General features: G+C 39.1%; 1 protein-coding gene across 1 annotated transcript in view; it reads left to right on the top strand.

The window, feature by feature from the left end:
* Positions 1-16,621, top strand: part of SND1 (staphylococcal nuclease and tudor domain containing 1) — a 492,627-nt gene that overhangs the window by 33,302 nt on the left and 442,704 nt on the right. Inside the window, exons 2-3 of the mRNA XM_069087150.1 lie at positions 5,213-5,362; positions 12,957-13,077. Coding sequence (XP_068943251.1) covers positions 5,213-5,362; positions 12,957-13,077 — 271 coding nt within the window. The remainder of the gene's footprint in view (positions 1-5,212; positions 5,363-12,956; positions 13,078-16,621) is intronic.

Consider the following 16,621-nt stretch of genomic DNA (forward strand, 5'->3'; position numbering starts at 1 on the left):
GATTTGAATTTCCCTTATTTAGTGATTTAGAGAAATCTTTCATAAATGTATTGATCGTTTTTAATTCTTTTGAAAATTGTTAGTATTCTTTGACCATTTGTTACTTACTGTGTAACCTCTTAAATTCTTCAGGTCACTGTTTTCTCCACATTAAAATGGAGTTAATTTATGCCATGTCTATCTCTGTAAGTTGTTGCAAACATCAAATGAGAAAATATACATAAAGCACTTTGCAAACTAAAAAGCACTAGGTAAATGGTAATATTTTTACTTTCTCGTGCAGAACTCCTAATTTATATATCCCACCTAAAACTACTGTCCTAGCTGTTAACTCAGTGAAGATGAACATGGGTAGACATTACAATGCACAGAGTGGTTGACCTGAGGTCAGGTAGATTTGAGTTCAGATGTGACCTTAGGCATTTACTGTGTGACCCTGGGCAAGTCATTAAATCTCTATTTGCCTTAGTTTCCTCAACTGTAAAATGGGGATAATAACAGCACCTACTTAATAAATGATTGTTTCCTTATTGTCTGGGTGGATGTTTTAAATAGTGAGAGGGATTTCAGATTTATATTATTCATCTTTGGTTCCCAGAATGATGTCCGTCTTGGTCTTCTGCTTTTTCTTTTCTCCTCTTCTTGCCCTCTTTCTTTGTAAATAAAAATGAATAGCTGCTTAGATAACCCCTAATTATGCCTTTGTGATTTTAAGCAATTCCTTCTGCCATTGGAACTCTAAATCCAGTCTTAAGGTAGGGCCTCCTGCTGTCATATCATTTTCCTGTCTTCTTCAGATCTGAGTCTTTGTTCATGCTCCTGGATGTCTGTCTGAGTCTTTGGCCTTGGGGCTAATATATCGCTTTTTGTATAGCAGGTTGGCAGCAAATATTTATTGGTATATTAAATTATAATCCATGAATACATTACTGTTTGTTGGATTATGGCTCAGTGAATTTCATCTGTTGTAACAGCCTTGCTGCCATCTGGAAAGAAGCTGCTTTTTTCTCTAGTCTATTTAACCAGTGGGTTATTACAGATATTATGTTGATAGTATAATTTTAATGTGATAGGCAGAGTGGTATAAGGGCAGAGATGGGTTTGAAATCAGGAAGATGAGAGTTCAGATCTAATCTTGGACACCTGCTTATCATTTAATCTGTCTGTGCCCCAGGCATCTCTTTAGGATTATAAATTGCCCTCCACCTGTTGGAAGGGGGGGTTTCCTGTACCAATGAAATCACATATCTAACCCTTCCCCCCAAAAAACTTTAAAAGAGAAAATTAAGCCCCTCAAATGTTTCTCTTTAAAAATAATAGTAGAAAAAGGACTCTGCCTGGGAGTAGGAAGACTTAAGGTCAATTATTGGCTTTGCTACTAGTAAACAGTTTCTCAGACAATAATCTTTATGAACTTCAATTTTATTTTGACAGTTAAGTTAGAGGAATGAACTAGCACAGGATTTTAATGTCCTTTTCGGCTTTAAAATTTGATTCAAAAATTGGGACAATAATTGTGTAAAGCAGAATGAAATTGTGGGAGCCAGTAGCTTTGCATCTCTGCACTGTTAGAGTGCAGACCAGCGTACTGAAGAAGTGGGGAATTGTGCTTTGGAGTGCCATGCCCTTTTTTATTTTAGATGAATGCTGTTTCTCAAAGTTAGGCAAGGCCCTTGCTTTTTGAGGCCAGCTGCCTGCCTAAAGGAAATGTGTAGTTGGCGGGCATCCTGGGAAAAACCTCCTGGGCCACATATCTTAACCTCTTTCAGGATTGCCCATTTCTTGTCTAGATAAATTTTAAATTCTCAAGGGATGGTGCTTCCCTGTGGAGATGACTACTGACTGCCAGGAAGCCTTTTCCTGATGCATTCTAAAACCTATCTTCTCCCTCTTCTGACCCCCCCCTTCCCATTTAGTTTCACTCCTTTATTTTTTATTCATCTTTTTTACTTGCTCTTTTCCTAGTCAACATTTAATTCATTACTGTGTCTAGCACCTCATCACACTGTTGTTTTTTTTTCCTGACCTCTAATAACACCTTCCCTATCCCCCCCAACCTAATTTCTGTGACTGACTTTGAACTCAATGACCTAATAAAAATCTTGCTTGTTTCTAGTCTTGGCACAGTGCCTTAATTCATATGGCTCCATTATGGGAGGAACTAGCTTCCAAATTGCATTGTAGACATTTTTTGGTTCACTGTCTCTGTGATATCTTTAATTTGTAGTGGTTTTCATGGTTCCTTTCTTCCATGATATGGTTTTTGTTTTTTTTAATGTAGTGTTTCGGTCAAAGAACTCTTTTGTTTCTAAAAACTTACCTTATTTCTTGGCATTGTCATCCTTCCTGATACTTTTAGATTTCATTTGTATCATTATTTCCTTCTTCCTCATGACTTCCTTCTGAACACTTATTAAAAATAAGTAGTTTTAAACTAGCCCTCTATCCTTCAGGACCCTCTTGGCCTTTGCTTTTAGCTTTCTGAGTTGTCAGTTGGTTTGCTTTACTGCTTAGCATCTCAACCTCTAATCCTGTATACTCTGATAAACAGTTTCTCATCACTCTTTCTTTTGATTCAGCTTGGGCTGCCATGCTGTTTTTTATCTGCATTCTCTCTTTTCACATCACTTTTAAGTGTCTGCTTTATTCACATTCTTTTGACTGTGACTCCCTATTTAGCAGATACTTTATGTATTTAGGCTAGCTGCCCTTGTGGACCTTAAAGAGGGCAGCCTCAGGTTTTATAGACGCTAATTGGATGGCATTTGAAATTGAGAGGAAAAATTAGCCTGTTTAAACCTGTTAGGGGACACTGTCCCTACAACTAGAACATTAACTTTTTTTTATTTCAATAAAGCTAGTGTTTGTGTGGTTAGCTGTGGAAGAACAAAGTTACCAAATGTCTGGTATTAGGTTGTTGGAGACTTGTAACAATTAAGTAATTTATCATAACCTAAAGAACATTGTCTCTGAGGTTTTCTTTCTTCTGGATAGCATTTTAGTGTCTGCCTGGTGTGTGCTTTAAATGTAATATAATGTTGTCTAGTCAACATCCTTTGGTTTTGGACATCCCCATTGGCTTTTGTAAATTATCAGATGTACCCTGAAACTAGGTCCTTCGAATTGTATCACTTCTCATTCATCACTTACTGGCACAGCTGAGAAGTTTGTCCTTCATAACCTTGAGCAGACTGACTCAATGGGACAGCTAGGTTTCATAGACATACATCTGTATTAGGTAGGGCAAGCTGGTTTTCCAGGGTACATGATTTTCCTGTTGGTTAAATTGGTTAAAAAAATTGCCATATGAGATGCTCTCTATGTGCTATAAATTAGCAAGAATAATTACTGCAGCTATGAAAGCTTGAAGCATGAATTGCTAAAACTTTGATAGTGGGATTGTTCTGGGACAGTCGTTTGTCCAATTCAGTGATACTTTTCTGAAATTAGTGTCCTCTCTAGGTTAATGTCAAAACATCTCATGACTATTATCAAAAGGGCTAATGAATATATGGGGAGATATTTTAGAGAGGAGAAAAATAACTTGTCCAGGTAGCCAACTCAGATATAGCCTGGGGATCACACAGATTTGTAAGGCTTTCTCCTCATGTTTAAAAGCTGAAAAAGCCAGTCTTCCCCGCCCCACTCCTCCCTCCTACCCAGGTAGTTGGTATCTGTTTTAGAATGAAAGTCAGAGGTGCTGTAGCTTAGCAGTGCTTAGCAGGAAGGCATCTATCTACCTGGTCAAGTGAAATTTGTATGCAATGGCAGTGGTAGCTCCTTGAGGCACTGCCTTTGCCTTTTTTTAGCGCAGTCCCTGGCATGTAGTAACTGCTTAATAAATTCATGTTGATTGACTGATTGTAGAAGACTCTGCAGGAACCCGAATTGCAAAGACCTCTGATGCCCTTGAAAGTGATAACTGTTCATGCCCTTTGATCTAGCTATACCACTGCTGAGTCTATACTCAAAAGAGATTAAAGAAAGAGGAAAAGGTCCTTTATGTGCAGAAATATTTATAGTGGCTTCTTTATGTGATGGCAAAAAACCCTGGAAACTAAGAGGATGTCCACCAATGGAGAAATGGTTTAAGTATGCTGTGGTGATGGAGAATGAATGAATGATGGTGTACTATTGTGCTTTAAATCTGGCCTCACACACTTACTGGCTATGTGACCCTGGTCAAATCACTCAGTCTCTATCTTTTTTAGTTACCTCAACTGTAAAATAGGCATAATGAATTGTTGTGAGGACCAAATGAGATAATTATTTGTAAATGGTGCTTAGCATAGTTCCTGGCACCATAGTAGGATCTAGGGGGCCATCTTTAGTTGTTCTGATCAGTAGCTTGCCGCTGGACCCACATGGCTCCAGAGGAGAAAGTAAGGCTGGTGACCTTGCACAGTCCTCCCCCACTTAAGTACAATTCACTTGCAAGTTATGGCATCACCTTCCTGATGTCATGGTCCTTTTCGAGAAAGAAGGACATACAAGGACAAGTAGGCTCTAAATGCTAGTTGTTATTACTAAAACCACTTCACATTTATGTGTGTCGATTTGGAGTTTGCTAGAAGAAGGAGAGCACTCAAAGATAACTGGTGCACTGGAAAGAGAACTAAATTTGGCATAAGTAGGCCAAACTTTTAGGATTGGGTTGACATGAGTGTGCATGATAAGGCAAAGGGATAAATAAATATTGTGGCAGAATTCAGGAGATGTCAGGAAATAGGATCAAGAGTGCAAGTTAGAGAGTCTTTTCCATTCAAAAACCTTTAGTGGTTTTCCCTTTCCTCCTAAATAAAATATGATCTCCTGATTCTGGCATTCAAGATCTTTTGTAGCCTGGTCATAATTCACATTACCCTTCTTCACATCCTCTTATTGCTTCCAAATTGGTATAGCCACTCTTTCCTGTTCTTTTCCTTTTCTTTCCCATCACTGTGCATTATTTACTCCTACTGTCTCCCATGCCTGAAGTGGACCTCTTCTCTTTCTTTTTGGCTCATCTCCATTATATTTATAAATATAACTGACATGTTTTAGCTATATTGTTGCAACCATTTTCATAGCAGTGGAGGTATCCCTGACTCGCATCCCATTTTGTAGAAATGCTTTTTCTGGTCTGTAATCTTGTATACATATTTTTCCTAGAGATTAATTCTATTGTCTCAGATTTAGACTTTTTAATTTATCTTTTATTTTCCTCTCATAGGTCCTCTCAGGATGTGCTATCATTGTCCGAGGACAGCCACGTGGTGGGCCTCCTCCTGAGAGGCAGATCAACCTCAGCAACATTCGTGCTGGGAACCTGGCTCGACGGGCTGCAGCAGGACAGCCAGATGCCAAGGATACACCAGATGAGGTAGGTGATTTCCTGTTTTCTGGATTCTCCACATAGGTAAGTGGACATGAGGTAGATGCATATCTTGGTCACTGTCACTTTTATAATTGTTTGACTCCTTTGCAAAATTTCTGTGTCTTAGCGCCAATGGTAAGGCATTTCTCTTTAATTCCATTGATTTAGTTGGTTATTCATTCTTTGCCTATGGAACAGGGGTGTCAGTAGGTCTTGAACCTTTTCATTTACCCTTCTAGACAGATTTAGTGCTTCTCCAGGGTTTTTCCACTTTTAAAAAATACATAATTCTCTACTTTTGGCACTGCTAGGCTAGGCTTTCCTAATCTTTGTAGACCACCAATGATTATAGAAATCTGAAAACTATCTTGGGTTCCCTTTCATTCTTTTGAAAGTCCCAGGTTCTTTTTAGTTCTTATCCTCGCCATTCTCTTTTAAAAATGAAGAAACAAACTTTATGTATGCTTTTTGTTTTTAGAATACATTCATTTCTGAATAGATCCTTCCCACCTTCCCTATCCAGTGAGTCTTCCCTTGTACCAAAGATTTAAAAAAGGACAATTCAACAAAACTAGCTACCATTTGACCGTATTTGACAGCATATGCAACATTCCATCCTTTCTAGCCCTCCATCTCTCCATTGAAAGGAGGGATATGCATTTTCTCATCTATAGTCTAGGGCCAATCTTGGTCATTATAATTAATGTACTTTGTTTAGTTTTGTTTTCATGTTCTACAGCTTGTTTAGGGCATTTCTCAGGCAGTGGTCATGGACATTGTTTCAAATTCTTTGTTACCAAAAAAGTTTAGCTATGAATGTTTTTTATACATATTGCAAACTTTCTGTCTTTGCCTTTGTTAAGGTTTCTTCCTAGCAATAAGACCTCTGTCAAAGGGTGTGGACATTTTAGTCACGTTGGGGAAGTAGGGACATAATTCCAAGTTGTTTTCCTAGGATATTTAGATCATTTACAATTCTATCTGCATGTATTAGTGTGCTTTCTTTCTTACATTCCATCTGACATAGATTGTTCTTTTGTCATCTTTGCCAGTTTACTAAATTTGAAGTGAAATTTCAGTCTTTCATGTATTTGTTAATTGTTTGCACTTCTTTTGAGAACTGTCTCTTCATATCCCTCGACCACTTAGGTATTGGGGAATGGCTTTTAGTCTTTTTCATATGTGTGTGTGTGTGTATGTGTGTGTGTATATATATGTATATATGTGTGTGTGTCTCTATATATGTATATATGTGTGTATATATATAAATTTTCTCTTGCCTTGCATAATGAACAGAAATATTTGAGCAAAGCTAGTATCCCTTCTTGTCCTAGCCGAAGTGATTTTGTTTGTGGAAGAGATTTCCAATTTCATGTTATTGCAATTGTGCATTTTATCTTTTGTGATCTATATCCCTTATTTGCTTACAACTTTTCCCCTTAGTCATACTTGTGAAAGGTGCCTCTATTCAGTTTCCTTTAATTTTTTGTTATCACTTTCTTCTTTTTTTGTAGTTTATTTTTTTTTATTTTTTAGTTTACATCATTCATTTCCACAAGATTTTGAGTTACAAATTTTCTCCCCATTTTTCCCCTACCCACCACCCCAAAGCAGTGATCTTACTGAATATTCCCTCCCCCAGTCTGCTCTCTCCTATATCTTTCCCCATCCCCCCCTGACTTTCTAGTAGGGCATGGTGGATCTCCATGCCCCACTGCCTGTATATCTTATTTCCCAGTTACATGTAAAATAATAATAATAACATATAGTTTTAAAACATTTGATTTTAAACCTTTGAATTCAGATTCTTTCCTTACCTCCCTCGTCACCCACCCTTACTGAGAAGATAAGCAATTCAATATAAGTTGTACATGTTAGCTATGCAAAACATTTCCATAGTGTATATATTGTGAAAGACTGACTCTATTTCCCTCTATCCCATCCCACCCCACACTTGTTCTCTTCTCTGCTTTGATCCTGTCCCTTTTCAAAAGTGGGTGCTTCCAACTTCCCTCCCTTCCATCATCCACCTTCTCATCCCCTTTCCCCCTACTGTCCTGTAGGGTGAGATACGCTATTTAGTGTGTATGTCATTCCCTCCCTAAGCCACATTCATTGAGAATAAGGTTGTCTCATTCCCTTTTGCCTTCCTGTTCTTCCCCTCCATTGTCCTTGCCTCTTCTATATGAGATAATTTACCCTATTCTATCTCTCCCCATCTCCTCTCATTATATTCCTCTCTTACCTCTTAATTTCACCTTTTATATATCATCCCTTTCTATTCAACTGGTCCTGTGCCCTCTGTATGTATACTTGTACACATATACACATACTCACATATGTATTCATATGCCCATATACCCTCCTATACAGACATATATATGTATGTATACACACACATACACACATGTGTGCACACATACACACATATATACACACACATTTCTATTCCCTTCAACTATTCTCGTACTGAGAAAAGTTTCATAAGTTACAATGATCATTTTTCCATGCAGTAATGTAAGTAGTTCAACTTTGATAAGTTCCTTATGATTTCTTTTCCCTGTTTACCTTCTCATGCTTCTCTTGCTTCTTGTATCTGAATGTCAAATTTTCTATTCAACCCTGGTTTTTTCATCAAGAATGCTTCAAAATCCTCTATTCCATTGAATGACCATATTTTCTGCTGAAACATGATACTCAGTTTTGCTGGGTAGGCGATCCTTTGTTTTAATCCCAGCTCCTTTGACCTCCAGAATATCATATTCCAAGCCCTTTGATCCCTCAGTGTAGAAGCTGCCAGATTCTGTGTTATCCTGATTGTGTTTCCAGAATATTCAAATTGTTTCTTCCTGGCTACTTGTAATATTTTCTCCTTGATCTGGGAACTCTGGAACCTGGCTATAATATTCCTAGGAGTTTTCTTTTTGGGATCTTTTTCAGGAGGTGATCGGTGGACTCTTTATTTTTTACTTTTTTGTTTTTTAAGCAATCGGGGTTAAGTAACTTGCTCAAGGTTACACGGCCAGTTATTATTTTTGTGTGGGTGCTGAGTATCGGAGGCTGGAACCGATCCCAGGTCTCCCAACATTGGGGTGAGTGCTCTTACTTACTGCACCACCTGGCTGCCCTAAGCAGTTGGGGTTAAGTAACTTGCTCAAGGTTACATGGCCAGTTATTTTGTGTGGGTGTTAAGTATCTGAGCCCGGAACCGAACCCAGGTCTCCCGACTCTGGGGCCGGCACTCTTACTCACTGCACCACCTGGCTGCCCCTCAGTGGACTCTTTAAATCTCTATTTTGTCTTCTGGTTCTAAAACATCAGGACAATTTCCCTTGGGAATTTCTTGGAGGATAATTTCTAGGTTCTTTTTTTGATCATGGCTTTCAGGTAGTCCAATAATTTTTAAATTATCTCTCCTGGATTTATTTTCCAGGTCAGTGGTTTTTTCAGTGAGATATTTCACATTGCCTTCTATTTTTTCATTTGTTTGGATCTGTTTAATAGTATCTTGATTTCTCATAAAGTCACTAGCTTCCATTTGCTCCAATCTAATTCTGAAGGAATGATTCTTTTCAGTGAGTTTTTGACATTCCTTTTCCATCAGACAAATTCGCCTTTTTAAGGCATTCTTCTCCTCATTGGCTTTTTGAGCCTCTTTTGCCATTTGAGTTAGTCTATTTTTTAGTTATTTTCTTCAGTCAGTTTGTTGACTCTAATTTCATAATTTTCTTGCATTGTTCTCATTTCTCTTCCCAATTTTTCCTTCACTTCTCTTATTTGATTTTCAAAATCCTTTTTAAGCTCCTCTATGGCCTGTAACCAGCTCATATTTTTCTTAGAAACTTTTGGTACAGGAGTTCTGACTTTACTGTCTTCCTCTTGTTCCATGCTTTGATCCTTTTTGTCCCCCACAAAGGAATCCAGAATCAGATCACAGTGCTTGCCTTGCTTCCCTCATTTGCTCATGTTGCCACTCAATTACTTGACTTCTGAGCTTTTTGCCACAGTAGAACTCTGCTACCAGAGTGGGGAGCTTTGTCCCAATCGTGGGGGTTTTAGCAGCTGCTGGAGCTAACACCAACTAATGTTGGGTGCCTTCTCTGAAGCCTCCACACACTCTGGCAAACTGGTTACGCACCCCAGGACATCTACCCTAGACCTCAATCCAGATTCAAGCAGGTTAAAGCAAGAGCGATAACCCCTCAGACTGGTCTCTTGGTCCCCCCTACAATCTTCAGGCCAGGAGCTCTGAAGCCACTACGAGGTGGTGGTTGCAGTACTTCTCCCTCGAGAGGGTAAAGGCCAGACCTCACTCCCAAACTCTTGGTTCACAAAGTCCACCCTGTACTGACCTCTCACTTTGACCTTAGCATCTATGGGTTGATAATTCTGGAAACTGCCACAGCTGCTGGTGATCTGAAGTCCCTCCAGCTGGAGGCTGGTTGTGGCTGCCCTGAAGCTAAAACCTCCGCCTCCTGTGGGGCTGGGCTGGGTTCCCAACACACTGTGCTGGCCCTGCTTCCTGCCAGCCTGCTGGACTGTCCTCAGCAGGAGGTTACCTTCTCTGTGTCATTTTGTGGGTTCTGTAGTTCCAAAGTTTGTTCAGAGTCACCTTTTACATGAATTGGAGGGGGTAGAAGCAGGAGCCCCGCGGAAGTCCTGTTTCTATGAACTAATGACATTATGCCCAGGTCTCCCACAGGGCCAGGGTCGCCAAGAGGAGAGAGCAATCATAGGGCTCCCTGGTCCATCCGAAGTTTGAGGAGCACGAGATCACTGAGAACAGTTTGTGCTGGGTTTCTAAAGGGATGAATCCCTCCCTTCTGTTTGACTTCACGGAGGCCCTGTCCAAGATCATACTGGTGTCCATGGCAGGGCTTCCAGCTGGGTTTATTCTTGGGAGTTTGAATTTAGAGGCAGAAGGGTCTGCAGAGACTGCCTAATCCAAAGCCTTCACTTTACAGGTGAGGGAATGGCCTGGTGTTAGGGCCCAGCCCAGCTGCCCGGAGCTGTGTTCAGAGCCCAGTTGGCCTAAGACTGGTCCTACACACCAGGCCAGGCCTCATCAGCTATCTTATCACTTTCTTCTTTTAAAAATCTTCCCTTTCAGGAGTTAAACTGTATTTTATTAGTCTGGTTTCTTATTTTGTTTATCTTTCTTTATTAATGCCGCCGCCGTTTATCTTATTTTGTTTACTCTAAGGCCTGCACAACCTGCAACCCACTAAAGGATTTCCTCTACATTTTTTGTGGGTCACCCAAAATCCTTTGGCTTGCCGAGAGTGTGGGCCAAAGGTTGTGTAGGCCTACTTTAGCAAGTACTTTTCACTGTGAGTTAGTAGTATATTTGTGATGTGATCTCAGAAATAGTATTTTTGAGATCTGATTTTGGTCTCTAATACTGATACTAATAGTATCTTCCTGCTAGAGGGATGAAAAGTTTACAAAGGTCATTTGGATTCTTTGGATTGTATACCATATAACTCATAACTTTTTTTTTTGGTGGAGGACAGGGGACCAGTCACTGTTTAATGTGAATTCCATAGAAGTTGTTTCTTTTTTAACTTCCTCACTTGCCATTGTGCAGATAGATATATGGAATGATGCTTTTGTCTACAAATACCTTAATGTGCACCAGAGCACTATATGTTACTTGCTAGCTATTTTAGATTGCCTTTTGTTGAAAGTTTAAATAGAAAGAAAAGGATGGTTGAGTATCTTGTGATGTTCTTGGGGGAGAAGAATGACAGACAGCCCAGGTTTTGCAGTGCTCCTTTCTTGTGGCTGGTGATTGACTAACTTTAGCAAAGAAGGCGTTAACAAGGCAGGCATCGAAAGGTCTTTGATTTGCTTTGCCAACTTCATTTAAATTTGGTGTTTCCTTACGGGGGATAGTTTTTTCATGCAAGGCTGACTGTCTTGTTAACCTTAAAAGTTTGGTTAAAGGAGACAACAGGCTAGCTGATATATAGTTATAGTATTTATTCCCTTAAACTAGTGAACTTGTACATACAAGGAGCTAAGTTCTAACTGCCTGAACAAAAGATTTAGAAAGCTTAAATATACTTTAGAACCATACCAATTCAGGGTGGCTGTGTCACACAAATTTATGATCTCCATAAATGTTTAATCATTGTATGAGAAAGGAATTTTCTTAATTGAATAGATGGTAAATACAATCAAATAAGAGAGTTGACAGAGTGTCAATTGGAATTATGACTCGGGATATCTGTGTTTTAGATAAGAAAAAGTCCCCTTACTCAAGTTAATGCCTTGAGTTAAGGGTCTCATCCTTAAGGGCCATAAAGTAAACCTCATCTGGCATTGTTGACATAGGAAGTATTCTCTGAACTCACTCAGAGAGCAAAGTCAAACCAGGGTCCGTTTGGAATTTATGATCCAAGGATGTCTCTGTTTTCCTACTGTATGGAGTATGTCCCAAGATAGGGGGGATTCCCACTTCCAGCCTTATCTGGTCTCTGGAGTTGCTGACTCAGGAAAAGGCATTTTTAAAGCAAAGCAAAGCCGTCTGATTAATTCAGATTTTGGCCAAAAATATGATATTTAATAATTATCAGTCTCTGCTTATGAGAAACTTCATCAAAGTTGTCTTCCTTTTGTCCTGTCTAATGCTAGTTATGGAATTAAGTTGGAGATATTGTCCAGATTTTGAGAAAACATTGTGCTGCTATATTTGTTTTACTTTCTGGGAAAGAATGGAGCTCTAACTTTGATTAGCAAGCATGGGTAGAGCTAGGGTTTTTTTTTTCTTTTTGGAGGGCAATTAGGGTTAAGTGACTTGCCCAAAGTCACATGGCTGGTAAGTGTGTCAAGTGTCTGAGGCTGGATTTGAACTCAGATCCTCTTGATTCCTGGGCCGGTGCTCTATTCACTGCGCCACCTAGCTGCCTTTCTAGGTATTTTTTTAATAGCTGGTTGGTTATTTTATAGGTGTTAGTAATCTGTGTCACTTCTCCCTTTTAGACCTTCCCGTATTTGTTGCATTTTAGTACTGCTCTCTCCTTGTATCCCAAGGTTGGAAAGGGCACTGGTCTTGGAGTCTGAAGTCCTAAATTTTAGTTGGACTGAAATTCTAGATGTGTGAACCTGTGCAAGTCATTTAAACTTTTTGTGCCTCAGCCTCTTCATTTGTAAAATGGGGATAGTAATACTTGCTGCATGGGCTTGTTGTAAAGAAAATATATTGTAAACCAACATTAAAGCTTTATAAATGGGTGAATTATTTTCAGCCTAACCAGGTAGGTGTTGGAAGGGCAGTCAGATTATCTGTGGTGGATTTTGTTGATGTGAGCATCAACAAAATTTTGTCTGAGTGTCTCCTGTTTTGCTAGAAGGCATTGAATTGGTTTTCTTGCTTATAGAAGAATAATTTAAGTAGTCCTTTGAGAAGTTCACTCATTGTGACTTAGTTTTACCTTAACTTTTAAGGTAATCAGAGGTTCACTTTCTAGGTATCCTTTGAATTTCTAGTTTAAATGCTATGTGCAAAGGTGGTTATGGAATAGGCATATTCCTTGAGGTGTTGATCATATATTGGAATTAGAGAGTTCTTATGTTGCATGTCTGTTTTGTCTTTTAGCCCTGGGGATTTCCTGCTCGAGAGTTCCTGCGGAAGAAGCTGATTGGAAAGGAAGTCTGTTTCACAATAGAGTACAAGAACCCCCAGGGTCGTGAATATGGCATGGTCTACCTTGGGAAAGGTGAGCTGAAGGAAATAAAGATCTATCTCTCTTGGAATCTAGAGTTCCTGGAGAAGTCTGTTTTTGCTTAAAAGGGTCCTAATGAAGTAGCCCTTAGAGAATTGGGAGATATCAGAAAAGTGCTGACACTTCAGCAGAGAGTACTGAATGCATTGCAGGGGATGTAGTGATTTTCTTAAGTGTGCATCTCAAATGTTTCTTGTCCAGCACCTGCTATTCTTGGGGTTTGTTGTTGGTTCAAGGTATTTGTAGGGCTATAATCCTAGTTTGCATTTGGGCCATCAGCTCTTGGAATATAATGGCTCTGGGCTTTTAGGTCACAGTGGTAATTGAATTTCTATGGATTTCCTATTGTGTCTTTTATTTACCTTATCCATCTTGTGACTTTGCTTCTTCTCTAGGGGATGCTCTTTAGGAAAGGACAATTTGTTAGGACCTGTAGTTTTCCTTGTAGTAATACTCCAATAACTATGTTAGAGAATGCTGGATGGGAGATTGTATGCTGTTGCCTAGTTGCAAGGATAGTGATGGGGTGGGCTAAAAATCTGGAATCATTTATGTTGAAAGTGTTAGTAGAATCTCTTTGGCAGCACTTTAAAAGTACAGGTATCTTTTCCAGGTTCTTGTCCTTCTGTGGTAATGGCTGATACAAAAGAAGGTTTATATTTTTAAAACCATTTCTGATTTCTACTAGCTTGACAAGCTGATGGAGGACAGCAATTCTTGTGATATACTGTTTAATTTTAAATGTTTCCTTTAGTTACAATAATAGAATTTGTGTTGAAAGGTAACTTACAAGTCATCTCTGGGATATGTCAGCTTCTTTTTGAATACCTTCTGTTATGCCTGCTTCCCCCCCCCTCCCCCAAGGAGTAAGCAGACTGCTGGGCCAGCTCTGCCCTCCCACACTGGGTCTCCACCCTTTCCCCCAGTCAGCTCACCTGCATAGAAGTGGGTGGGCTTTTGGGTCAGGCCAGGGAGTTTCAAGGTGTGTGCTGACCAGTCACTGCTTACGTAAGGCCCCCTTTATAAGCTGAGGTTCTGCCCCAGATCGGGGCTGTTGCTGGCTGCTGCTACTGCTATTGCTATACCTGGGACATGTGGTAATAACTGCCCAGCCCACCATGTGGCCTCATCAGCCAACATGGTGTTTTAATAAAAGGTCCATTCTAAAATTATTGTTATTATTATTATTTTTTAAGCAATTGGGGTTAAGTAACTTGCTCAAGGTTACACAGCCAGTTATTTCTGGGTGTGGGTGCTAAGTATCAGAGCCCGGATTCGATCCCAGGTTATCCCGACTCTGGGGCCGGTGCTCTTACTCGCTGTGCTACCTGGCAGCCCCATTCTGAAATTATTCCTTGGGTCTTGCTCACATTAATCAAGGTACAGCACTTCAGTGATGGGGAATTTTTAGAACATATGGATTTTTTTTTCTCAAGGAAAATCATGTGCAAAACCTATAAAGATGTAGGAGATACAACATTGTGTTGTCTAGATGTTATGGAGAAATTTATCATATCTTTATAGGATAAAAATAATATTACCTAGATGTGAATGTGTTTTTAATTTATCAAGAGGTAAATTTGAAGAACTTCATCATCTGGGAAAGATAGAAATTCTCTAAAATTTTATTTATATTCTCCAACTCTGAGAGGTTTCAGTAGATAGTTAAATGCTGGCATTAGGACTTAATCAGGTTGCCATCTCCAGGAAGAGGCAGAATGGAAAGATGACTTGCTGGTACAGAAGCCAGGAGGGCTGTGTCTGAGTGCTGGTTTGGAAGCTGACTCTGCAACCTCTTCACCTTCTGAGCTTGTGTTTCCTCATCTGTAAAAGATATTTTCCATACTCAGAGTGGCTTTGAAGATGGTACTTTGTAAATCCTAAAGCACTATATAAATGTTATGCAATTATTACTATTACTACTTGTTTTCAATTAAATTAATCACATCTATGGAATTCAGGCTCAAGTGATTTATGTTATATAAGAAAACTGTCCTTCTTTACAATATCAAACTATGGAGCAAAAACTTTCAGTCTCTAATCCAAACCACAACGACAAACTAATAAAACATAATTTTGGCATATTAACAGATAATATTATTTTAAATATAAGTTACTTTTTGATGCCCTGATTCCTTGTTTTTCCTTAAAAACCTTTCCTCCCTTTCTTCCTTAATTTTCTTTTAAACATTTTATTGATATGTTTTGTTTTTATATGACCTTCATTTCTAAATATATTCTATTTAGTCACCTATCCCCAGTCACCTATATGGAACCATTCCTTATAACAAAGAATAAAAAAAGAAAGGGAAAAAAAGCAAGCCAGCAAAATGAGCCAGTACAACCCAGTCTGACAGTATATATACTATATTCACTATTGGTGGCCCTCCCTGTCTGCCAAGAAGGAAGGAGGGCCAGCAGATCACCTCACAATCACACATTAGTGCATATGCAAGCATGGGGAATAGAATTTATTTTATAATATCTATTCTCTGCAGAAGAGAAATGGTTTGAATTAGCACAAAAGCATTTAATTCCCAGATAGCACTTGTACTTTCTCTCCCTCTATGGTCAGGTAGGGAGTGCCCTTTGAGATGGTAGGACATACCTGAACTTTGGAGATGTGGCGTGTGACTGGATCCTTAGTCTTTGACCAAGACCATATATCCATTCACTACCTTCAGTGACAGCTCTATTTTACAGGTTCAAAAAACTGCATGGTGCCTGAGTGACTTGACCAAATCACCACAGAAAAGGACTAGAAGTTTGACTGGCTCATAATGCATCTTTTAACCTCTGTAGTCTGCCTCCAAAGAGTTGATATCTGGGAAACAGACTTTTTCTCTGTTAAGGAAAGCCCATTGTTTTCTGTTATATAGACCAACTAAAAGTTATTTCAGTGTGAACAGTGGCAGTGTAATGCCTGGTGGCTGTTGGCACCTGACATTGAGTAAGCTTAATAATAATGGGTACCCGTATGGTTAGTTGTCCCAGAAACACTGAAGGAAACAAAGCTTACCCGTTCATTTTCCTTTTCTTGGACTTATAATTTGGGGTAGGAGAGATAAGGGATGAAGTCTAAATGGTATTTAAAATACTCCTTTAGTCTTGCTATTTTGGGAATAGCTATTACTTAGCACTAGAGCCAACTAATTTATTACTTACTATATTATTGTCAGGCAGCAATGTTCAGAATCATCCATTTCCTAGATTGCAAAACGTTCTACCTCCTATTTCCCACCTCAGAGTATTTCTGATTTTCTATAGACATATAGGATCACCTCAAATGATGATCTAATGATCTAAAATGTATATATTCTCTTTTAGAATGTTTGCTCTTATAGGAATCTTAGAAAAGGCTTACAGTGGGCTATGAGGTCTTGGGGGGGCCAATATGTGTGTATTTATCATTACTTGACAGAACTAGTATAGATAGTATTGTGAATATAAGTCTTTTTGGTTTTCTTTCCCCTCTTATTGTGACCTTGTTTATCAGTCAGTGCTGTTTCAGTTTATCTAGAATGTTGCTCTCTGCCAT

The sequence above is a fragment of the Petaurus breviceps genome, unplaced genomic scaffold (assembly GCF_028583685.1).
Source record: "Petaurus breviceps papuanus isolate PSGF00001 unplaced genomic scaffold, PetGlider_PUasm1.0 181, whole genome shotgun sequence".
In the NCBI taxonomy this organism is placed as follows: Eukaryota; Metazoa; Chordata; class Mammalia; order Diprotodontia; family Petauridae; genus Petaurus; species Petaurus breviceps.